The following is a 25010-nucleotide window of genomic DNA, read 5'->3' on the forward strand; positions in this document are numbered from 1 at the left end:
TGGCACCAACAACCATGCCACGTTCAAAGTCACTTAAATCACCTTTCTCCCCCATTCTGATGCTCGGTTTGAACTGCAGCAGATCGTCTTGACCATGTCTACATGCCTAAATGCATTGAGTTGCTGCCATGTGATTGGCTGATTAGAAATTTGCGTTAACGAGCAGTTGGACAGGTGTGCCTAATAAAGTGGCCGGTGAGTGTATATATATATATATATATATATATATATATACTACTACTACTACTACTTCCGGCTACTCCCATTAGGGGTCACCACAGCGGATCATCCATTTTCATCTCTTCCTGTCCTCTGCATCTTCCTCTGTCACACCAGCCACCTGCATGTCCTCCCTCACCACATTCATAAACCTCCTCTTTGGCCTTCCTCTTTTCCTCTTCCCTGGCAGCTCCATATTCAGCATCCTTCTTCCAATATACCCAGCATCTCTCCTCCACACATGTCCAAACCATCTCAATCTTGCCTCTCTTGCTTTGTCTCCAAACCGTCCAACCTGAGCTGTTCCTCTAATATACTCGTTCCTAATCCTGTCCTTCTTCGTCGCTCCCAGTGAAAATACATTTTATATTACATTGTCTTTTTATATATCTTGTAAATCCATACAATTTTGTCATCCTCTTTTAATGTTATATCCTTCTCTCACTAAGATATGTGACTTCATTTTATTTTATTTTTTACATGGGGATGGTGGTTGCGTGGGCCTTTCCAGTGGCTCTGGACACTGCTTGGCATCCTCCACATCGTATTCTTCCTATATCTCATATTTCCGTTATAATTATATTATCCTCTTTCAATGTTGTATTCTGCAAATTGTGTAAACACAATATCCATTGCAAGTTGTCCATCTTTGGAGGGAGAGAGCCCTCGTCTGTTGCTCTCCCTGAGGTTTCTTCCTATTTATTCACTTTTAAAGTTTTTTTTTTTTTTTTTTTAGGGTGCTGTTCCTTATCCAGTGCAAGAGTCTAAGGACAGGTTGCTGTAAAGCCCCTTGAGGCAAATTTGCAATTTGTGATATTGGGCTACACAAATAAAATTGACTTGACTTATAGGATTATATCCTATAGGTATTTATCCCATTGGATTTGTTCTAAGGTCTCATTGGATTTTTAATTGGATTTTTCTATTTGAATCCTATAGGACTTTTTGACCAGCTGTGATTTTTTTTTTTTTTTTTGCTCTTGGTCATGACTGTCGCGATTTCTTTTTTTCTATCCAGTTTTAGACTAAATTGTCACATGCCAACTAGTGGGCATGAGTGTAACTTACGTGTTCAACACACGCTATATCAAAGATCCATCTATACCTTCTTATGTTAGTAACCCACAAAGAGTGGACATCTTAAATCTGCCCCACATGGTCCTGGAAAACCTGTTTATCCTGCATTTTATTTTTAGTTCTACAAACAAAATAACCGAACTGTAGTAAAAAAAAAAAACCACTTGAGTTTCCCAGCCAATAGTCAAGCACCTCTGCTCAGAGGCCAGTCAGTACAGACACTGTGTCAGTACACACTCGCTGTATCATCCAGTAGATGGTATAGCTGCACGTGTGTGTGCAACGTGTCTGTTAGTTGCAGTAATCATGGGCAAATTAAACTGTGAGCAGAATTCTGCCATCAGAAAAATGATGAATGAGCAAGATAAAGAGTCTGTTCATTATCTCAAAGTGACTCAGTCGAGCTTCCCACCACTACACAAGTTGTCCTACCCGAACAAAAGCCCAATTGGGACCCTAGCAGTTTCAACCATGAGCCGCCTATGCCAAATAAGAAGTCACATGACGTGTTGTTCAATATAAGCCTGGCTCCTTTAAAACACACACACACACACACACACACACACACACACACACACGGATCTCTGAAATGTCCACACAAGGTAGGTTCTGTCAGGTTTTTCTATCCTAACCTTATGAGGACATTTGGTCCACACAAAGATAGCTAAACATGCACACACACACACACACACACACACACACACACACACACACACACACACACACACACACACACACACACACACACACACACACACACTTGCTTGATAGTCGACCCCATTGCTCAGTCTTCCTGACCCACTCACTCATTCACTGACTCACTCATTTGTTCAGCACTGCGATGCTATTGGTCCTCAGAGTTCCTGGAAGAGTAAAATGGGCTCAATTGTTATAGCAGGTCTAGAAGAGCATTTCCTGATGGGACATACAAAAACATCTGGAGAGTATGAGTGCATACACACACATACACACACAAACACACCAACATACAAACACACCACACATATGCATGCACACACTCACATCCACATGAATAAGCACTCACCTATAGACACACACAGACAGAAAATAAATGGATGGTCTCACACACACACACACACACACACACACACACACACACACACACACACACACACACACACACACACACACACACACACACACATTCTGATGTTTACCAGCACAGAGGAAGTGGGTGGTAAAATGTGATGGGCTGGAATCTGCCAGAGACTCATGGGGAAAAGTTACACATCAGTCCAGGCCAATGTTACAGAAACAGATGTTAGTTTGATTCCAGTGGAAAAATAGTCTCTCAGATATCTGGGAACAATGTGATGGACAGCATAGTAAAGCATAATAAAAATAAATGTAGTATAAATTCAGTAACTGACCGTTACGCTACACTACGGGGGGAAATAAATGTGATGGAAATGAATGCCCGTTGCCATATTTGAATTTCAACCACTTTTATTGTATTTGATAACCATATTTTACCTTCATTAACATGCATCTGACATCTCTGCATACCATATGGAGATGCTACTTAAAGACAGCTGTCGTGGCAGTATGCAATAATAAATTTGACATGAATAATAAGGAATAAAAAGGAAAACAGAAATTGTCTGCACACATCAGAATGAAAGTGAACAGTATAATTACTGGAGACAAAAGTTATGAAACGAGTTTAGGGGGTACTTGTATTTTTTTGATTGATTGAAAAGTAAGTTCCCCATCAAATTTCAGACAAAGGGAAGTAAAACAAAAAGTGCCCTGCCTTCTTTAAATAAATTTTATGTTTGAACATACAAACGGCTAATCCCTGCAGAATGAGTAAAAATGCAAACCACAGTGTAGCCGGAGGGGATCATAATGGATGTTAAGTGAATTTAATTTCACCGCATTTGGTTCACTGGTAGTAGACATTGTTTTGATTACTTTATTTTACCACTCACACAAGAAAGCCACTGTGCGGACTGCAGGCAATGATGCCTGAGAAAAGCCTGCAACAGCCACTCAAAGCGCTTTGATAATGATGATGACCAAATCAAATGCATCCCACCACAAACACATCTATTAATAATTTTATGGCTCATTGTCTTTTGTCTTTTGTTTTTTTGTTATCATCATGGCCTTTACCAGACCTTTTCAGTAGGAACGGCCTCGAAAAACCAGTCACAACCAAGCGGCAGTTGAAGGTTTGTTTGCCATTTTCTGTTTGCAAGTTGTATGGAAATGAAGAGATGTGCCACTCCGTGAGGATCTTAGAGGAAACTGTACTGTGGCATATCAACAATGAGAGGATATCAAACAACGTCCTTGGTTTCAAAAATGTTGCTGACACAACAGGCCCTGTGGCATGTGTATTTCGCCACTCGTCCAGATGTGGTTATTGTTGTGGCATTAGTCATAATGGAGTGTGTCAGCAAAGTGCACTCTTGACAGTTTTAAATGACCTACTTGTGATTTGAGTTTCACTTTTTAAATTCAAAAGCATACCAATTAACGGTAAAGCGTTTACCATTTAGCTACTGCATTGCAGTCAGCACTGGTCCTTTCTATCCACTACAGGAGCCACCACACTTTAAGCCAATGTGCACTCCTGTCGCTGTCTTTTGCCTTGATTAACAGCCACGGATTGCGTTTTGTTGTGCTTGTTTTCGAACTGGACTTGTTTTTTTTCTTCTTCTTTTCTTTTAGACTGTGCAGAATTTGCACAGCCTCCCTACATGCTTTATCGCACATGCGTTGCAGGTTCTGGTTGATTTGCCTCACTGTTGTTGCTCCTGATAAAGTATTGGCAATTAAAGAACTTAGTACAAACTCATACGCAACAGAAACCTTCTGAATATAATCTTGTCAAATAAGCCGTTTTCTGGCCTAACGCACATTGAAGGGGGTTCAATGAACTGGAAAAAGTTCGAATCCCCAAAAAGAATGAATGAACTCCAAGTAAGGGATTAATGACTCGGTTAACTTTGAGGATTTAAGAGCAAAAAAAAAAGAAGAAAAAGGTGACTTTTTTTGGATTCGTTTCTCTCGCGAGATTTTGCCAACCCAGGCCTGTCGGTACTGAAGGTAGCGGTCCCTTTAAGAACCCGCCGAGCTTTGTCACATGATGCGGAAGTATACTCACTCGTCTGCGTGGTTCTGTTTACATGTTGCAAGTATGTTTTCGTCCAGACCAATTACATTAAAATTCGTTTATTTGAAATGTATATTCTTATTTAGGGGACAAAATTGCATTTGATATGCTTTCGTTTAGTGTGTCCGGGTCCCCACACAATTGACGTCGAGATAAGGTTTATGTGACGGCTGTGAATTTATTCAGCATTTGGACGTTATAAACGAAAGCTAAGGTGTAAGTGAAAAACGTTTGGGGCTGTTGTATCTGCTAAACGTCGTGTGTGTGGCCATAATAGAATTTGTTCCCCGTGTCTGTTTTTGCAGAGGAAACCCCGCGTTGGAAAAGTACATTCCTGGAATAATTGGATCAAGTTACAATGAAGGGCGATTGTGATGTGGTCAACGTCCCTATTTGCTTTATATCAAATCACGAAGGTTTCGACGGAAGCATCAAAAACTTTACCAGAGACTTTGTAGTGACCGAGTTAGACATCAACGGACTACTAGTCACCAAGCCGACGGCCATACTTGATGTTTTTCCGCGAATATCAAACGCGATCAGTCCCTGTACCGGAAGGAACCGTGAACCTGTCCCAGAATTCAAGAGTAATTCTATCTCAGCTACACAGGACACAGACGTCCCCGTAGATGATAAGAGTAGGGATGTTACTAGTCCTAGTTTGGACAATTTTGATCTAAAAGTGATTTTAGGCCAGTTGGTCAGCGAGGAACTGGAGCAGTTTGTGGTAACCCTCAAAGACGAATCAGGCCTTAGAGGGGATGAGGTGGAGAAGCTGGTTAACCAAGATCTATCCCTGGGGTCCTTCCCTGACAAACACCACAGAGCTTGTGTCCATCGCGCCGTACGACACAACTTTCCTTTTCTTATGACTGTCACCATTCAGCCTGAGATCAGGGTGAGGGGGGACCCAGACTACAGAGAGCTGTCCCGGTTAGTCACAGAGATGGAAGCGGAGGACTTTTTTAGGTTCATCAATGCAAAAGAGCAAGGGTCATCCTATACGTTCAGGCCCGATCATGACAAAGAGCACAGGACAGCCGTCCACCACTTTCTCAGTCGAAGGTTTGGTAAACTGGTGGAAACCAAGAGTTTCTGCGAACAGGGGGAGACAGCCATCTCTGTGAGATTGAGAGAGCGAGGCCGACCCAAAAAGAGGAAGGCAGAGGACTGTAAGAAAGAAGAGGTTTACACTGGTAAGAGAGTCATCGGAAACCAACGTTTTTTTCCCCTAATGACAACCTATTGACTCCCATTGATCTCATCAGAAGCATAGTTTTTGAGTGTGTGTGTTACCCCCTCCCCTTCATTTGATTTAGGGCCCCTTTCTTATCAGGTTATATTTTCTGTTTTGAATAATAATCGGCTAATCATCCAGAGTGACCTGGTAGCAGGCTTATCCTGATAGGCATAATGAATATTAGTAGAACTGACATGTAGACTTGACTAAAATCTTAATAGCTGGATGAGAAAAGGAGGTTTTGAAAAAGAAACCTGTGTAAAGACTCTGGGCAGAAAAAAAGATCAAGCACTCAAGACCATCATCCCATGGATGTGTTGTGTGTTTTTCCACTCTTGCAGCCTTCACCCTTTGCAAGGAGAACTTGGAGACCCTGGAGGCCATCAGCTACATGGCAGCAACGCTGGGGGTGCTGCCTTCAGACTTCACCTACTGTGGTATCAAAGACAAGAGAGCCATCACCTACCAGTCCATGGTGGTAAAGAAGGTCTCACCGCAACGGTACTGCCACTTAGTCTTTGTTACCTTTTTATATTTACATTTTAATGGTGTATTATGCAAGGTTTTCAAGTCAGTCTATTCAACAAATCTGCTCAGTGGGTCTAAAGATGTGGTAGAGAGATGAAATTCTAATAAAAAAGGTTCTCCTAAACACATTAAGCCTTGATTCATGCTCAGGCTCCATCACATAACCCAGAAGTATATATTCCAAAATATGTTGGAGGAAAACTTTCAGCAAAAAGCAAAAACTTTCATGAAAACAAAGAAAATCTTGGCTCCTGTTGTAAGCATCCATCAATTGAGGCTTTGTGATAGCCTTCAGTAGGTAAACAAAAACAGTACTTTAATAAAGTAATGAATGGCATCATTTTTCTATTCCCAGCTCCAGTTCTGTTTGTTGACTGTAACCTGTATTTGGTTAATGTTTTGTGTGTTGTCAGGCTAAAAGAGAAGACTGCAGAGTTTGAGAAGAGAGGGATGCGTCTGTCTCATGTCCGCTCAGTCAGTGAGCCTCTGAGGTTGGGCCAGCTGCAGGGAAACCACTTTGACTTGGTTGTCCGTGACCTCAGGCCACACAAAGCCAGCGATACACACCCCTCCGGCCCTGACACACCCTCTCACCTGGCGGTGCTGGTACAGCAAGCTGTGGAAAATGTCAAGGTATCAGATCACCAGGCTACACATTATAAGACAGGCAACATGGTGGCGCAGTGGTTAGCGCGGTCGCCTCACAGCACGAAGGTCCTGAGTTTGAGCCCCGGGGTAGTCCAACCTTGGGGGTCGTCCTCTGTGTGGAGTTTGCATGTTCTACCCCAATGTCTGTGTGGGTTTCCTCCGGGGGCTCCGGTTTCCTCCTACAGTCCAAAGACATGTAAGTCAGGTGAATTGGCTGTATTGAATTGTCCCTAGGTATGAATGGGTGTGTGTGTGTGTCGGCCTTGTGATGGCCTGGCGGCCTGTCCAGGGTGTCTCCCCGCCTGCTGCCCAATGACTGCTGGAATAGGCTCCAGCATCCCCCCCTATCATGAGAGCAAGATAAGCGGTTCTGATAATGGATGGATGGACATAATGAGACACACACATCTGTTGAAAATGATATGAAGTTGGCCACAGAGCACTGAAGTGTTTCATTAAAACCAATAGGACTGGAGATTACAAATCCAGTGAACAATATATCCACTTTGTGAGACAAAGAAATATAGTCAAATGTAAAGTCCCACACGGTATATTCATGGTTTTAAAAGCTACAGCTTCTGAACTAAAAGTGATATCAAAATAACACCATCAAGGTACAAATAGCAGCTTTAACTGACATTAAAGGGGGATGGGAATTTGGACCCAATACTTCTACGTTTTGGTAGTTAATAAATACACGCATTCCAATTGTGTACCTCTAAAAAAACGCCAAAGATTTTTCATCAGATGTAGACATAAAAAGTCAAAGATAGATGGAATATTTCTTACATTTTCACAATAACTGTAGTTTTATATAACGTTCTCCAGTGCAGTAAATGGAGATGTGTCAAATGGATACACAGGAGGAGATGGGACTTAAAAAAAAAACAACAAATCATTAAGTTCATTATTCATTATCTTTAAAGTATAAAGGTTCCAGTGTGTAAAAGTGTTGCAGTTTGGTCAGCTCGGGATATAGATTATACATAATGAAGATCAACTGACCCTTAAAACAAGCCATTATCACAGCCACAGGATGCTCTCTGGTTTTTGTTCCTTGCAGGCCAGAGGCTTCGTCAACTACTACGGACCACAGAGGTTTGGGACTGGGCAGAATGTCCGGTCTGACCAAGTAGGACTTGCTCTACTCAAAGAAGACATGGTAAATTTTCAATACCAATTCACAGGAACACTGCTATACACTAATATAGCTTTATTATTTTGTTAAACAAGGGTGGGCAGCTGCATAGAAACCTGCCTAGAGTCATCAAATGGCCTGCTAAAATTGAAAGTCATATAAATAAAAATTGGGTTGTTGATGTCCCCTCAGTGGCTACTTTTTTAGGTACACCTGTTTGTTAACACAAGTGGCCAAACAGTGAATCATAAGGCTGCAAATCAATATACAAAACACGCAGACATGGTCAATAAGTTAATTTGTTTGACCAAATATTAGAATAGTGAAGATGCTTGATCTAATGGATTTTGACTGTGGAATGATTGTTGGTCCCAGATGTAGTAATTTGAGCATCTCAGTAACAGCTGACCACCTGGGATTTTCCCACACTACAGTCTCTAGGGTTTACAGAAAATGGTGCAACATTTTTTTTTTTTTTTTTTAAATGGCTAGACTCATTCAAGCTGATGGGAAGGCCACGAGTATTCAAGTAACCACTCTTTACAACAGCGGTGTGTAGAAGGGCATCTCTGAGTGACAGAAGCAGAAGACCATGCTGAATTTTACTCCTGTCAGCTAGGAACAGGGAGATGAGGATACAGTGGACATGGGATGACAAAAACTTGACGATTGAAGATTGCATCAATCTGGCCTTGTGTCAATGGTACAGGCTGGTAGCAGTGGTGTAATGAATGGTGTGAGGAGCGTTTTCTTGGTGTACATTAAGACCCTTAATTCAAAACAGAGCATCATTTGAATGCCACAGAGTACCACATCATTATTGCTGACCATGTGCATCTCTTTATGGCCACAGTGTACCCATTTTCCAATGGCTACTTCCAGCAGGATAATGTGACATGTCTCAAAGTATGCATCATCTCTAGCTGGTTCCGTGAACATGTCTTCAGTTTACTCCCAATGGCTTGTACAATTCTGAGATCTCAATCCTGTAGAGCACCTTTAGGATGAAGTGGAATGGGAGGCTCGCAGCAGGAATGTGAAGCCAACAAGTCTCCAGCTACTGCGTAATGCTTTCGAGTCAGCTTGGACCAAAATCCCTGAGAGATGTGTCCATTACCTTGTTGAACTCATGACACAAAAGTTAAGGCTGTTCTGGAGGCAAAAGGTGGTGTAACCTGGTACTAGACAAATGTATGCAATTAAGTGGTCACTGAGTGTATATTGGTGTGTGTATGTGTGTGTGTGTGTGTTTGTCAGGTGAGTGCTGTGCATCTGTTCTTCACTCCAGAGGAGGGTGATGATCCTCAAAGCAGGGCTAAGAGACACTTCCTCCAGACAGGTGAGAGATGGTTCAATACTGACATTTTGTGCTATTGATAGACAGAATCAAAAATCACCATCGACAATAGTTAAGCTCCAGGGATTTTTGATGAATTTCTTCTTCTCGTTTCCTCTGATCCTCCACCCCAGGTGACGCCAAGGAAAGCCTGGCACTGATGCCCCTGTCCAAAGCCAGGGAGCGCTTGATGCTGCGTGCCCTGCACCGCTACGGTACCGGAGCAGACGGCTGTGCCCAAGCCTGGCTCAGCCTGCCCCATGGCATGAGAGTCTTCTCCCTCCATGCCTACTGTAGCAGGTTAGCTCGCTATATCGTAACTAACATTATGTCTGACCTTTGTTGTTCTGAGGAAGGTCAGCAGGATATACATTCACTTTCTCCACTGTGTTGTCAGAAGTGCCCTGAGCGTCCCTTCAGCCAGTCACAGATTTGCAAATATGCCCACTGAGCTTTTTTTTTGGGGGGGGGTTATGATGATGATGATAGAACCGTGATGGAAATAGGCGAGAACTTTATTGATTCACTTCTTGCACCCAGACTTTTCTCTCTGATCTGGAGATTAAATTTTGTGACCTCTGTTTGAATCACATTTTCCTTTCATCAATTAACTCAGTCTTTACTGTTTGTGTAGGTACTATTTTGTTGTAGTATGTCATGTTGAATGCCATTAAGGTTTATCATAGAATAATTAATCACCAAATTAAGAATTATCGGCTGTCTCGGCCGAGTAATTCTTAACTTAGACATGGCTAGTTAGTTTGACCACACTAACATCTGCTTTGGCTACCAATAACAATCATTTGGAAGTCATATTTCATTTTGAATATTAATTGGCTGTTGAAATAGTGAAAGTTGGTCTGTACACAAATAAGTGTCAGATTGTTTTAACATCCTTCTAATTCAGTAGCAGTCAGTTTGATGATGTGTGTATGTTTGTTGTCAGAGTGTGGAATGAGGCAGTGGCGCACAGGTTGTCTTCTCTGGGCCACCTTGTCAGGCAGGGAGACCTGGTGTGGGTGCAGGACCACCAAGGCGGCACTGTGGACTCCAACCTGCCTCAGGTACAGTAAAATACGATATAATGAAAATGTAGAAAATGTAGAATGGAAAAAAGGGGATAAGATGGAATGGAAAAGAACAGATAGCAATTGAATAGAACAACACAGGGAATGGCATTCACCAAAAGAGAAGGACAAACTACCTCTGTGATGTTAAACATTGTCAAGCACCTTCTCAGGAACCTGTCTTGGGTGCTGGTCCTATGGATGAGCGCAGTTAGGTAATTTAGGATATGTCACCTGCCACCACTGCTAATTCTTATAATTTTTCTCAGTCCCCAGATTTACCTCATGTTTTTCCTCTTATGTCTTGTCTTTTAAGTGTTATAATCATGTCCCTTTACTCAGAATCTAAGATCTGGACTCATATAAAAATTACCCAATTTCCCCTCGGGGATGAATAAAGTATCCTGATTCCGATATAATGTACTTCCAAAGGAATTGAATCGAGTGCAACTATATATATATACCAAGTCCATTCGATTCAATTCCTTTGGATAACCATGACCTGGATGAATGCGAACATTCACAGACAGATATAATGTACTGTGTGATGATTCTGTTATACTATAGTCTCAAGTTTGCTTTCATCTACCGTTCATTTCATCTACCATATCAAGTGCACTGTAAACAGTAAAACATTTTCATTGAGTTTACATTTGCTGATAAGCCCTTATTATGCTATCATCAAGGGTAATTTGCAATGAGCCAGCGGGCAGGGTACAATGTCTTCCTTAAATCATCATCGGCGGTCACTCGAAGCGAGTATCGCTGTCCTCTCTGTTGGGTTGTCTACTTGTGGATCTTCAGATGGCCGTAGAAGTCGAACCGCAATCCACTTTGGTGCAGTGTGGACAGGGGAAAGTGTTGGTGGTGGTGGTAGCTGAGCCTTTTTCTCTCCTTGCGGTGCTGTTGCTTTTTCTCTGCGGCACAGTGGAGTTCCATTTCATGACGTGCAGCTCCTTCCTGCACGGATTTCTTCCAGGATTGCCTATCCAGTGCAATGTGTTCCCAGTTGATCGATTTGATGTTGAATTTCTTCAGACTGGTCTTGATGTTGTCCTTGAAATGTTTCTTTTACCTGCCGGGAGCTCGCTGACCTTCCTTCAGCTGGGAGTACAGGATCTGTTTGGGGAGACATGCTGGACATGCGGATGACATGGCCAGTCCATTGGAGTTGGTGCTGCATTATTGTGGTGGTGATGCTAGTCATGTTGGCTTCTTCCAGAAAGCTGATGTTGGTGTGTCTGTCCTTCCAGTTGATCCTCAAGATCTTTCAAAAGGATCTTTGGTGGTATTGTTCCAGGGCTCTCAGGTGCCTGCTGTAAATGGTCCATGACTCTGCTCCATACAGCAGGGTGGGGAGAACAACAGCTCTGTAGAGAAGAGAGTTTTGTTTAGGCCTTTAGGTCTTGGTCTTCAAAGACTCTTTTCCTGAGTCTGGCGTAAGCGCCACTGGCACAACTCAGGCGATGGTTGACCTCTTCCTTAAATACACATTGGGATGCAAGGTGGTTCTGTTGATTCTACTGAAATGGGTCTTTTCCTTTGTCTACTTTTCTAGATCCATGTGGTAACCAGTGAAGAGGAAAAAGATGGCGTTTATACTCTGGAACAGGTAATAGGTTATAACTGTGGGTATTTCAAATTTAATGGGTGTTTCAAATGTATTTCTTTAAATTTGTATGGAACAGACAAGGGGCCTTTTATGGCTAAATCGGCTGACCCAAAAAAGCCTCAATTGAGTCTATCCAGTAAAGTGAAGAAAATGAGAGAGAATCTTTTATTTAGTTTTAATCTGGGACTTTCCCTCTCCTGATTTTGAATATCCAGTCGGGAAAGCCACAGTGTCTATTTGGCTCCTCTTGTAAGTCAGGAAAAGCATGTATAATAATAATTTTCCGTTTGGGAAAACTGTGAATTCTTTCCAAAGTTTGGGGAAGTACCTGTTCCATCTCATACATGTATGAAATGCTTAATGTGAAGAGACACAGTAGACAACTGAATGAACGGGCCCATTCAGATCTATGTAAGCTTTTGTCATCTATTCTAGGTGGTACTGCCCATGCCAGGCAACACGGTCAGATACCCAGGGAACGCCATGGGAACTTGGTACAAGGAGAGGCTGGCCAGTGACGGACTGGAAAACTGTCCCTTCAGGGTGAGCGCCCTCAAACTAAATCTGCCCGGCTGCTACCGCCCCCTGCTGGCGTGTCCGCGCAACCTCACCTACAGGTTACAGGGCCCAACAACTGGGGATGGAGGACGAGAGGGTGGTGCGGCAAGCTATAGCGGGGAGGCAAAAAGCGAGGAGAAGCCAAATTGTACGTCGTCAAAGATGAAGCAGGACGCGGACTCACTCACTCTCACCCTAAACTTTGACCTGGAATCTTCCTGCTATGCCACCGTCTGCCTCCGAGAGATTATGAAGTGTGACCCCTAGAGGTCAGGTGTAGATAATGGCTATCTCTTATCTGTTGTGTTTGTTTACTCTGTTACATTGCAAATGTGTAGAACACATCTTTTAAATCATAAATGTTAATTTTTTTTATTGAAAAATTGTACATGGCAGTGCACCAGTACTTTTCTGTGCTAGTTCTGGTCCTACCTATACCATATCACTACCTTTTTTTTCCCCTTCAGTAGCACAGAGCAAGTGAGGTCCTGTTTGTGTAGGAGACAAGCAGAAGCAAGCATATAGTAATCACCAATTGAAAGTTGGCTTGTACTAAGTATGCTGAAGTGTCTCACCTGCATACTTAAATCAATTCCTATCTTAAGCTTAGCAGAGCAAAAGGATAGTATGGCTCAGTCAATCAGTATCATCACAGCACTATATGCTGACCCGGTAGGGAAAATTACACAAGTTCAGGTCGGCAAAAAGAGAGTTAAATGAATATTTCATTTGAATTTTCTCAAAAGGTGGGTTCTGTTTGCAACACTGAATCATTTAATGATCAAAGCCCCCCCCCCCCAACACGCACACACACACACACTGATGTGATCTTGTTATTTTTAGTCATGAGTGAAATTTGTAGCCAGTGTATGTCATGTCCACTAAATACCACTAGGTGGAGTCATAACGCCACAACTCATTTTTGAGGCAACTAATGTGGCGATCTTATACAACCTGGGGGTTTCTTTTCCATATGGAGAGAAAATACAAATAAAGTATCTAAAATCTACTATTGTGGTACTCCCGAACTGATAGTGGGGAACTGTAAGGCTGATTGATTTAAGAAAACACTTAACTCCTTACCTGTATCTCAACCCAATATGTCAATTTGTGTTTAAGTAATGTAAAATGTAATGAGCTTTAAACTCCAGTGTAATTAAGTTTTACTCACGCCATTTTGGTTGCTGCATTCAAATCTGAGTGCTGTCTGGGCAGCTTTGTCTCCTGTGATTAATTTATGAAATTTTGATGAGAATGTCTAAAGACAGCACCTTATGAAATCCCCACAGAGTAACTAACTATACTGGAGTCCTCTGGGCTATTCTTGATCCCTGTAATTGTAAGCAATGGCCAAAGTAGTTAACTGTTAGCATGGAGTGTCTTTTGCTGAAAGTAAGTTCTGACTTGCAGACTGTTTTGTGCCTATAGCACTGTTTGATAAAGTACCTGTCATTATGATAAGCTGTCTACTACGGAGCTCTATTAGCTACATTTGAATTTATTCCAAATGAGACATGCACCAGTCAAGAAGATACTTTTCATGCTAAATCACTGGTGTCAAAAATCAAAACAAACAAACAAACTTACCATTATTTCAAGAGGTTTCAAGGTTGTCTCGTAGTAACTAAGTTGTAACTTGAGATTTAGGTTGACCAAATGCCATTCCTTGTACTCTAACCAACGTTTCAGTGATGTTAAATGTTGTACTTGACTATATACATGTCATAAAAGACTTAAATAACACCCTATTAAGCTTGTGCACGTAATTATTTAAGTCAACTACTGTACTTTTGCTATAGATTGCATGCATTTTCTAGTCCATGTTCATATATAGTGAGCCTTTTGTTGCGAATAATTCTCAAATATTCAGACTAGACAACACATAATGGGAATCACATGTTGGGGAGAATCCCGCAAAAGTGGTATAGAGGCTGTGCATCTTAAGTGGATCCTTGACCTTTCTGCAGCCTCTCGTAAAATCCTCAATACTTTCATCTAATGTCACCTGCACATAATCTGACCGAATGCAGCCATCCTCGCAAAGTCTGCTGTGGTAACTCTTCATTGCTGAAAAGCATAATGAATCAATGCGAGGCTGACGTTTCGCCATAGCCCCTATATTAAGCTGTCCCTTTCAATTATGCAGCTGTTCCCTGTAGCTGCCCTCAGTTAGGTCTGCCATGTTGTGTGTCTGCCCCGCTGTCAATGTGCTGCACAGCCATGTGTGAGATGCAAAGATCTCCCAACCCAATGAAAACATAGCAAAGCCACTTTCTTGATGTCCCTCTGTTACTTCTCCATTCACATTGAAGATCCGAGCAATGACACTGGACTTTTTTTTTGGGATCCCCCCCCCTTTTTTTTCTCCCCAATTGTATCTGGCCAATTATCCCACTCTTCTGAGCCGTCCCGGCCACTGCTCCACCCCCCTCTGCCGACTGGGGAAGGGCTGCAGATTACCATGTCTCCTCTGATACATGTGAAGTCGCCAGCCGCTTTTCACCTGACAGTGAGGAGTTTCGCCAGGGGGATGTAGTGCGTTAGAGGATCACGCTATTCCCCCCCCCCCCCCCCACACACACACACACACACACACACACACAAGCACCCCGACTGACCAGAGGAGGCGCTATTGCAGCGACCAGTGTACCTACCCACATCCGGGATGTGGGTTATATGCAGACCCACAGACACGGCCAATTGTGTCTGTAGGGATGCCCAACCAAGCCGGAGGTAACACGGGGATTCGAACCGGCAATCTCCGTGTTGGTAGGCAACAGAATAGACCACTATGCTACCCAGATGCCCACGACACTGAACTTTAAAGTTGAAAACACAGTGCCTCAGACTTTTCTCTTGTCCATAAGTGCTGTCTGGCAGCCAAACTGGGTCAACCCTATGCTTCTAGTGTCCCCATACAAAACTGAATTCCCCATGCACAAGATGCAAGAAATATGCTCTACCATGCCATAATAGGCACAAAATGCAGTAGTGCACTTATGCGAGGGGAAACTAATAATTGGCATATGGAGTTAGCTTGGCTTTACATTACAGAGACACTTGGAGTGTGTTGAGGTCATGCTCTGCTACGGTCCCTCTCTGCAGATAGACACGGATGAGGGACTTCCTTACAATCCCACACTGATTCCACCTTCCAACTGGCTGTGGATAAATATTGACCCAGTTCAGTGCCAAAGATGACGACTTGGCTGCAAGTCTCACTCGCCTGGAATGGAGAGTAAAACCTTGACAGAGAATAACGAGGAGTGACAGAATGAAGTCAAGGGGTTGTGAAAGACTTTGACCACGGAGGGCAAGAGGATACAATGCCTTTCTTCAAAACCAGAGTGGAAACAAACTGGAGAGGGAGAGAGCGACACTGAGTCAGAGAAGGAAGTTGGTGGAGGGTTATGAAAGACATCGAGCGTGGAAATGGAGAGCGGTATATTTTTCTGTGCCCTCGCTTTTCTCTCTCAGCCCTCTCAAATGTGGCAGCCGTGTCCCAACGGACAAATGAAGCCGATAACGAGATGTTGGTGGAGACCCATGGCCTCAGTGACAATGAGTTGGTACGATGGATTTAATGATGGGAAAAAAAGCATAGATGAGAGATGGAGGATAGGAAAGAAGAGATTAAGAAGTCTAGCAGTTAGCCAGTTGGGTTTGCCTTGTTTGCAAATTGAACTGGTTATCAGAATCAGAATCATGTTTATTGGCCATGTAGGTTTGCACTACATGGAATTTGACTCCGGTTTCGTGGCTCTCTCAGTGTACTTAACATAGAATAACAACACTACAACACAACAATCTTCAGATATATACGCAAGGACTGACTTATACAGGTGAAATAAGAGGCGATAAAGAGCAATGGTGCCGAGAGAGACATAAAACGAATGAAATGAAAGCCACTTTATTTGATATTGTATTCTTACAATGAAATTTGTCTTCTGCATTTAACCCATCCTATTGTATAGGAGCAGCGGGCAGCTGCAGCGCCCAGGGGACCAACTCCAGTTCTTCTTTCCATTACCTTGCTCAGGAGGAGTATTAACCCTAACATGCATGTCTTTTTGATGGCGGGAGGAAACCCACCACAGACACGGGGAGAACATGCAAACTCCACACCGAACAGACCTGGGATGGCCTGGGGTTCGAATAGAGGACCTTCTTGCTGTGAGGCAGCAGTGCCAACCACTGGGCCACCACACTGCTATAATGAGACCAAGTGAAAGCTGTAAACCACACACCTTTTTCTCAGACTTCCTGTCTTTTTCAGAATGCAGATATAGAAATAACATTCAAACGCTACTCAAACCAATGCAAGTGAAACACATCCCCATACTTTCTACTGTATCAGTCCCTCACATAGTCACATTTGGCCAGGGGATGAGATCTTTTTCTCCTCGGGGAACTCCTTAAGGGAAGGTTTTTCTTGTTTATTCACATTTTAATAATCCGGCCATCTGAATGTATCTTCCGATATGAGAGCGGTGAGAGAGGCCCATCACTGAAATAGCAGCTCTTACACAACATCTGATTGGGTTCGTTTCAGGAGAGTTGCCCTATTGTGTAATAAACTAAACTCCTCATTTTCATAGAGAACTTCTGGATTTCACCTGAACCATCAGCGGAGCAGACTGTCTGGCTTGTGACAACTTGATTGTTTAATGATGGAGGAAACACACACACACTTGTACACACACACACACGCATTCATGCACACACACACACACGGATGCATGTACACACGCATTCATGCACACACAAACACACACACGCATGCAGACACACACACACACACCACACACACACACACACACACACACATGGATGCACACACACGTGCACACACACATGGATGTACACACACATGCATGCACACACTCATGCGCGCGCGCAAACACACACACACACACACAAACACACACACACAGAACTCATCATTCATGATTAGACGCGTAAACACTCCAATGACCGTTGCCCTGTCTGAGCTGTTGTCAGGCAGTGGACTGGCACACTGCCCTCAGTGGTTGTATATAGTAGCAGATACGGGAGCGCGTTTGTTGAGTGCCGTTTGTTGCGCGGTATAACTGTGCGCCATTACTGGGGCTGAATTCGAAAATGCATTCAATATTTCACAAGTTGAGCTGAGAAAAAGCCGTGTCAGTGCATTCATTCTCCTGTGTGCATGCATGTGTGTGCATGCATACGTGTGTGTGTGTGTGTGTGTGTGTGTGTGTGTGCATGCATGCATGCACACCTGTGTATGTGTGTGCATGTGTGTCCATTGTGTGTGTGTGTGCATGTGTGTCCATGCATGCATGCGTGTGTGTGTGTGTGTGTGTGTGTGTGTGTGTGTGTGTGTGTGTGTGTGTGTGTGTGTGTGTGTGTGTGTGTGAAAAACAAAGAAAGAAAGTGTGTTTTCTCTGCCCTCTCAACCGTATTATTGCAGTAGCGGCCACTGAGTATTGTCCAGACGTGACAGTCTGTGTACACAAGGTGGTCAAGTGCGGCCGAGAGAGGTTGTATAAGCATAAGCAATACTGTTGTTACAGCGTCAACATACATTTGCCCTCGCTGTGGTAAAAGAAAGCAATGCTCCCGCTGCTGTGAACTTGTATATTATTTTTCCAACATGTGGCTTTTCGCATTCAAGCCGGCACATAATTACACGCGCCCTCAAGTTGTTGTCAAAATTTCCAAGGTAAATTTAAAAGCTTTTCCATTAAAATTTACAGGTGACACTCTTCGCCGAGGAGACTTAGGGGGGAGTCAGTGTGTGGTAAAAACTTGGCAAAAAAGGAGCCTTAAGTCAAAATGTAAAGACTTTCACTCCACAAGGCTAACGTCTGTATTAAAAAAAAAATCATCTGGAATTCATTAGTCGATATTTATAAAGCGACATAAATTCTCTGAAATTACAACTACTTTGATAGTAACTGTCTTAATGTAATTCATGACTGGGAGAGGAACTCAAAATGAGCATTAATTTCATCACAACTACCAATTTTTTAGTAAGAGTTGGGGTTATTTTTCTATATTTTGTAAAATGGCAGATTTATCATTTTTGGGATAAGCTATGATCAATTTGATCAGCATTTATGATGAATATATGAACGCTTCCAGGTTTCAAATGATGTGACTGATAAGCGTCGCCTTGGAAACAAACAAGCAATTAAGCAAACAAAAACAAAATAACTCCCCCCAAAAAAACGCCACATTTACATGCATACGTTTCTCACTATACACAACTGAAAGTTCCAATGCTTTTACCTATAGTGTGACTAGCAACGAGCAGGCCCACAGAAATGGCCGGGCCCCTGAAAAGGTCCAGTGAATGCCCCCCCCCCCAATCTGCTTTACTCATATCATCACATGCACAACTGAGAGAGACTTACTCAGCAATGAGGGCTACATAGGCACATGCACGCACACAAACACACACACACACACACACACACACACACACACACACACACCATAATAGTTCTTTGACACACTTAAACACACCAAACACAGCAAAGATCTGCTACGCTTACACTACACATTTCTTAGAAAATGCAATTTCTTACCATTTCTTACCTTATGGCTTCATCGTTGCCTCTTTTACAAGTCAAGTCAATTTTATTTGTATAGCCGATTATCACACATTACAAATTTGCCTCAGTGGGCTTTACAGCAACACAACATTCTGTCCTTAGACCCTCTCATCGGATAAGGAACAACTCCCTAAATAACCCCTTTAACAGGGAGAAACCTCAGGGAGAGCAACAGAGGAGGGATCTCTCTTCAAAGACGGACAATGTGCAAGGGATGTTGTATGTACACAATTTACACAATACAACATTGAAAGAGCCATCTCCCTTGTCTTACTGGATGCAAAGTCCTTTATAATGTCTTTACAGTCCATCTGATTAGCCATTTCACACTCAATGCCAAGTACCGCCATTATCATTGCTTATATTTAGGATGAACACGATTATTGTTGGCCTCCATGCGCCCTCTCCAGCAGCTGGGCCCCAGAACGCTATCCCCTTTTTTGCCCCTTATGGGCGGCCCTGCAACAAGCAAGGTCGTTTGGGGTTTGGTGCCTTGCTCAAGGGCACGAGAGAACTGGACCAGCAACTCGGGCAACTCAGTCTCAAAAGACGATGTACACACTCGCTGACAGAAGAGTCCCATGTGTGAGCGGCCCGTACACGAGAGTCACACTGACCCGATAAATGCAGCCGAGCTATTGACGAGTGGAAAGAGAAGAACGAAACTGTGGAATCAGATTCCCCGATTGACGAGGAGTGACGCTGTGGCTCGGCTGGCTGCGTTGACTTTGAGGCGATTGTTGGTTCCTGCCAAGTGTACATTCATTGGATCTGCTGGACAGGAGCTACAGAGGACAGATGCAAGTCAGATGTGACCATGTCCATTTCAGGGGAGCATATCAGAAATGGTTGGGACTGCATACATTAAGGGCGGAACGATGCTGGAAAAAAAAATAAAATCGACAATGCAATATTTTTGTCTTTTATGATACGCATTACAATATTTGAATAAAGAATAAAAAGGAGTTAGATTAATTTCACCTTATATACATATGCAGATTTTAATTTTCAAAACTCCGTTTGCAGAGACTGTATCACTCTAGCAATGATAAAGGTGATTTTGGAGGTAAGGAAGTTTCTGTTATTCAGACTGTATCACTCTAGCAATGATAAAGGTGATTTTGGAGGTAAGTAAGTTTCTGTTATTCCATCGCGCAGAAAGCGTTTTTGCTTCACGTGATGTATGGGCCCCATTTGCCTTACATTGCATCCTTTGCAATGTGACTATTCCACATGCGTAAACTGTGATGTTGATTCTGAAATAATATATTGTTCAGTCCAAGCATGTTCATTTGCAACAACTAAAGACAGGGATTGTCCACAAAAAAACCCCAAAATTCTGGGGGGAAAAAACTATATTAGGAGTCACAGAAAGTTGAATCAGTTCGTCTGGACACAACATTTATTGAGAGAGAAACGTTTCATCACTCATCTAAGCGACCTCTTCAGTCTCAACTGACTGCAGGTACCCCCACCCTTATAAACAATACAGTGCCATAATGACCAAAATCAACGTTTTCAATGGTGTCATATGCAAACTGCCATGAGCATTAACTAGAGTTACAATGGCCATGTGTACTATTCACAGAGGATTGGGGAATAGTTGCAATCACAGCATTGTAAGATGGTGACAGATGTCACCATCACCATAGTACATCCCTGAACCGGGGGGGAGGAGGGGGACTAAGAGTACCTTAGTCTCCCCTCGGTTCAGGGATGGTCGTTCCCTCTTCACACAGATGGCCTCTTTGACTCCTTATTCAAACCAGCCTTCCTCCCTATCAAGGATGTACACATCCTCATCCTTGAAAGAGTGGCCACTGGCCTGTGATTGCAACTATTCCCCAATCTTCTGTGAATAGTACACATGGCCGTTGTAACGCTAGTTAATGGTCACAGTAATTGGCATATGAAACCGATCGTTGGTTTCGGTCATCATGCCACTGTATTGTTTATGGGTGGGGATACCTGCAGTCAGGTGAGACTGCAGACTGTGTCCAGATGAACTGATTCTAATTTCTGGGATTCTCACCTGTATTACCGAGCATGCATAAAGACATGTATACTGGGAGCTTCATCGATGCTATCTTGAATAAAACAAAAAGACCAAAATATCAGTGAAACCTGTGTGTGAGTGAGCCGCAATTATCTTCTTCTTTTTACATTTTGAACGCATCGTGTTGAAAACAAACTGACTCAGCCTCCCGCCTTGAGATTTGCATTTTCCTTTCCAGGCATGGCAACCAAAACCCGTGGCGTTAGACCAAAACGCATTTCAAGGCAGCGTGCTTGGACTTTGTGAGATTTAATTAAAGATATTTCACTGCGGCGAGATGGTGAAGACAGGAGAAAGCCCTTAAAATGACCCGCTCTAGTGAAAGTGGCCCAGTGACCAACATGCAGAAAAGGGTAATTGTACCAAGCAACTCCAAAACGTAGATGGGCGGCACCATGCAAGTGTGAAACACGAATCTAAGCCTTGCTAGGCCGTCAAAAATGCCTGTATTTTGGATGTTAAGTGTCTGTCAGCTTTACTTACGACTCCGTTCCAGCATATACGTCTATGGCACGCCATCCATAGATGCAACCAGGGTGGAAAATTAACATTTACCACATGCCAGATACGAATAAGCCGTCACTGTTAAGTTTGTCTACCACACTAGACAATGTGGCAGGGATCCAACGCTGCTCTTTTTTTCTGCCCTAAAATTGTGAAAGAGGCCATTGAAAACGCAAATCCACCGGCTACCGCGTCCATTATATGGAAATGCTTAATTTCCTGCCCTGGTCGTGACCCGGCTTTCTGAAATATCCGCACAGACACCAACCCGACACAAAGAGGGATCACGGTAAAACTGTGCATACGTAAACTGTAAATGAGTTAGTCCCCGCAACTGGAAATATTTCTCACACTGTAAAAGTTAAGAAGCTGTTAAAAAACAGCCTCGGTACAGTGGGCTTTCTGTCTGGTAGTCGAGTGGAGAGGTCTGTTGACTGAGTGGACTCAGATGGAGGTGAGGGTAAGCTCATTATTTTTAATGGCGTCCCTCCTTTGCTCTCCACCACTCCATCCCTCCTCCTTCAGTGCTCGCACAGTGCCCATCTGTGCATGTGTGTGTGCGTGTGCATGTGTGTGTGGTAAACCTGACCATAATAAACATGTGAACATATGCATGGAAAAAGAGCTAAAAGGAAAAGCCCTTATACGTGGCTGCAGACGTCCATGAACATGAGCATGCAAACAAACAGGCTGTTGCGCAGCTCACGGCTAAAACCTACATGCCTCCCATGCTTTTGTTGGTGTTTCTCGTCTCATCGTGTGTGTGTGGGTCCATATTGGTAAACACCATTTAAATACCTTGGTGGAATTTGTGTCAGTGAGAAAATCAATATTCACATCATCATTGCGGAAAGAAAATGAGACTTGGATCATTTCTGACTCTCCTGTAAGTCAGTTTGGATGGAGGGGTCTGCTAAATGAGTAAATGTAAATGCTATGTGCGTCCTCAGTAGACTGGTCCTGGGTAGCCTGCCCTTGAGTGTTTGTCATAGGTTGAATTGAGGTACAACCCTGACTTTGCCTGGATTTGTTTTGTCATCTATAGTCTCCATGCAAGTCAGTGGCTTGATTCAAAAATCTTTTTCAGGTCTGAAAGAAAGTTATCAAACCATCATTTCTTTCTCCATCACTTTCTCTCCCTCCCTGTCTCTCTCTCAAACACACACACACACACACACACACACACACACACACACACACACACACACACACACACACACACACACACACACACGCTTCCTAGAGTGGTACATTAATGAGGTTTGGTATCCTTTTACATCCTTTCATTGCAGTCAACCTATCTCATTCACATCAATCAGTGTCTCTCGCTGGTTTGGAGTCTGACTGCAGTCCTGTAATTACCTTGTTGGCTCCATCTGAGCCGCGCGTGTGTGTGTGTGTGTGTGTGTGTGTGTGTGTGTGTGTGTGTGTGTGTGTGTGTGTGTGTGTGTGTGTGTGTGTGTGTGTGTGTCACAGACAGATAGGAATGAAAATAGGAGGCTGGCCACTTGGAGCAGCTGCACTAGTGTGTCTGAGAGACAGACTGAGAGAAAAAGAGGAATGAGAGAGAGAGAGAGAGGTGGGGGGATAGAGGTAGAGGGAGAGAGAGAGCTGTCTTTGTGGTGATTGATGGCCTTTCTTCCTGTCCTGGTTGATGTTATGGAGGAGCTTTGGGGGACCTCCGTTATTTCCTGAATCTCTTAAATATCCTTACTGCTCCTCTCTCTCTCTCCATCTTCTCTTCATTCTCCCCCCTCCCCTCCATCCTCCACCCCTCTACATCTCTCCTTCGCTTCCTCTCCCCTTGTTATTTTTTTCCTTACAATGACAGATATTGTTTACCCATGGCCTGCTGATAACACAGTCGGCCGTATTATCCGCTGTAAATCCAGCCATACGTAGACCATTAGATAATATGTTGAGAAAACTAAAAGCCATATTCATCACAACCATGGGCTAACGGACACACCGCAGAACGGCCCGCTCGAGTCGGCTGTCAGACATACTTCATGTTGTTATTCTGTCTATCTATACAAACATAGCTCTTGAAGTTTTGCAGGCATATGGTGCAGTATTTCACTTCTTTTGCCGTCTGTTTGCCCCCCCATCTTTACATTTCAACTCCTTCTCTCTCTCGCTCTCTCTCTCTCTGCCCTTGACCCTCTTGTCTCCTACCCTCACATCCTGCGCCTGTGTTCCATGTCTGCCATGCAAAAAAAAAAAAAAATCTGGGAATTACAGTTATGATAAAGTCTTAAAATGAAATAAGAGGAATGCACTTCCACCGGGGTTAGGTCATTTCATATCAGTGCAACTCAAAGCGTTACCGGATTCGCCATTATTTCCAAGCTAGTTGAGCGATTTTGCCTCGTTGCATTAAAGCCGAGACAAACCAAAACTATAGAAACAATTGAAAATATTTCAGACCAATGGATATTCTTCATTTCTTTTTTTTGTTGTTTTTTTTGGATTTCCCCTCTTTTTCTCCCTAATTGTACTTGGCCAATTACCCCACTCTTCTGAGCCCGGTCGCTGCTCCACACCACTCTGCTGATCCGTGGAGGGCTGCAAACTACCACATGCCTCCTCTTGATACATGTGGAGTTGCCAGCCGCTTCTTTTCACCTGACAGTGAGGTGTTTCACCAGGGGGACGTAGCGTGTGGGAGGATCATGTTATTCCCCCCAGTTCCCCCTCCTCCCTGAACTGGTACCCCGTCCAACCAGAGGAGGTGCTAGTGCAGTGACCACGGCACATACCCACCTCCCACGGACAATTGTGTCTGTAGGGATGCCCAACCAAGCTGGAGGTAATACAGGGATTCAAACCAGTGATCCCCATGTTGGTAAGCAACGGAATAGACCGCCACGCCACCTGGATGCCTAGGAAATTCTTAATTTCTTAAAGGAAAAATGACACCGTAAACCTCAACAGATTAAATGGCTCAACAAACTGGCCTTTTTTTCCAGTGAGAACAATTTACGCCAATACACGGTACATGGCAAGACACAGTGATCAATTTATACAGGGTTTCACGGTGAACGACCATCTCACGGTCCCGCTGCTATGATCCACGAAATTCATTCCAAAACCCAAGTGTAACGCTCTGCTCCTTTTCATTCAACAGGCCCCTGCAATCTCCTCAACCAACAGGCCTCCATATGTCTGTGAGATTCATAAATAGCCTGTCTGCAGCTGGCTCTGACAACCAAATTAGTGCTAGCTCAAATGCAACATCGCCTGCCTGGACCCTGAAACCCAACAACAGTTATTGCCCACAGGAGGG

The 25010-nt window shown here is 43.4% G+C and overlaps 1 protein-coding gene across 1 annotated transcript; it reads left to right on the forward strand.

The window, feature by feature from the left end:
- The first annotated feature begins 4440 nt into the window (after nucleotides 1-4440).
- pus7l (pseudouridine synthase 7 like) lies at nucleotides 4441-14305 on the forward strand. Its single transcript, XM_056277439.1, has 10 exons — nucleotides 4441-4460; nucleotides 4744-5634; nucleotides 6020-6179; nucleotides 6620-6839; nucleotides 7918-8016; nucleotides 9250-9331; nucleotides 9463-9628; nucleotides 10275-10392; nucleotides 11954-12007; nucleotides 12443-14305. The coding sequence occupies exons 2-10, from the start codon at nucleotides 4797-4799 to the stop codon at nucleotides 12830-12832; spliced, it is 2127 nt and encodes a 708-aa protein (XP_056133414.1). The 5' UTR covers nucleotides 4441-4460; nucleotides 4744-4796; the 3' UTR covers nucleotides 12833-14305.
- The last annotated feature ends 10705 nt before the right edge of the window (nucleotides 14306-25010 follow it).

Source organism: Lampris incognitus, chromosome 3, assembly GCF_029633865.1.
Source record: "Lampris incognitus isolate fLamInc1 chromosome 3, fLamInc1.hap2, whole genome shotgun sequence".
Taxonomy (NCBI): domain Eukaryota; kingdom Metazoa; phylum Chordata; class Actinopteri; order Lampriformes; family Lampridae; genus Lampris; species Lampris incognitus.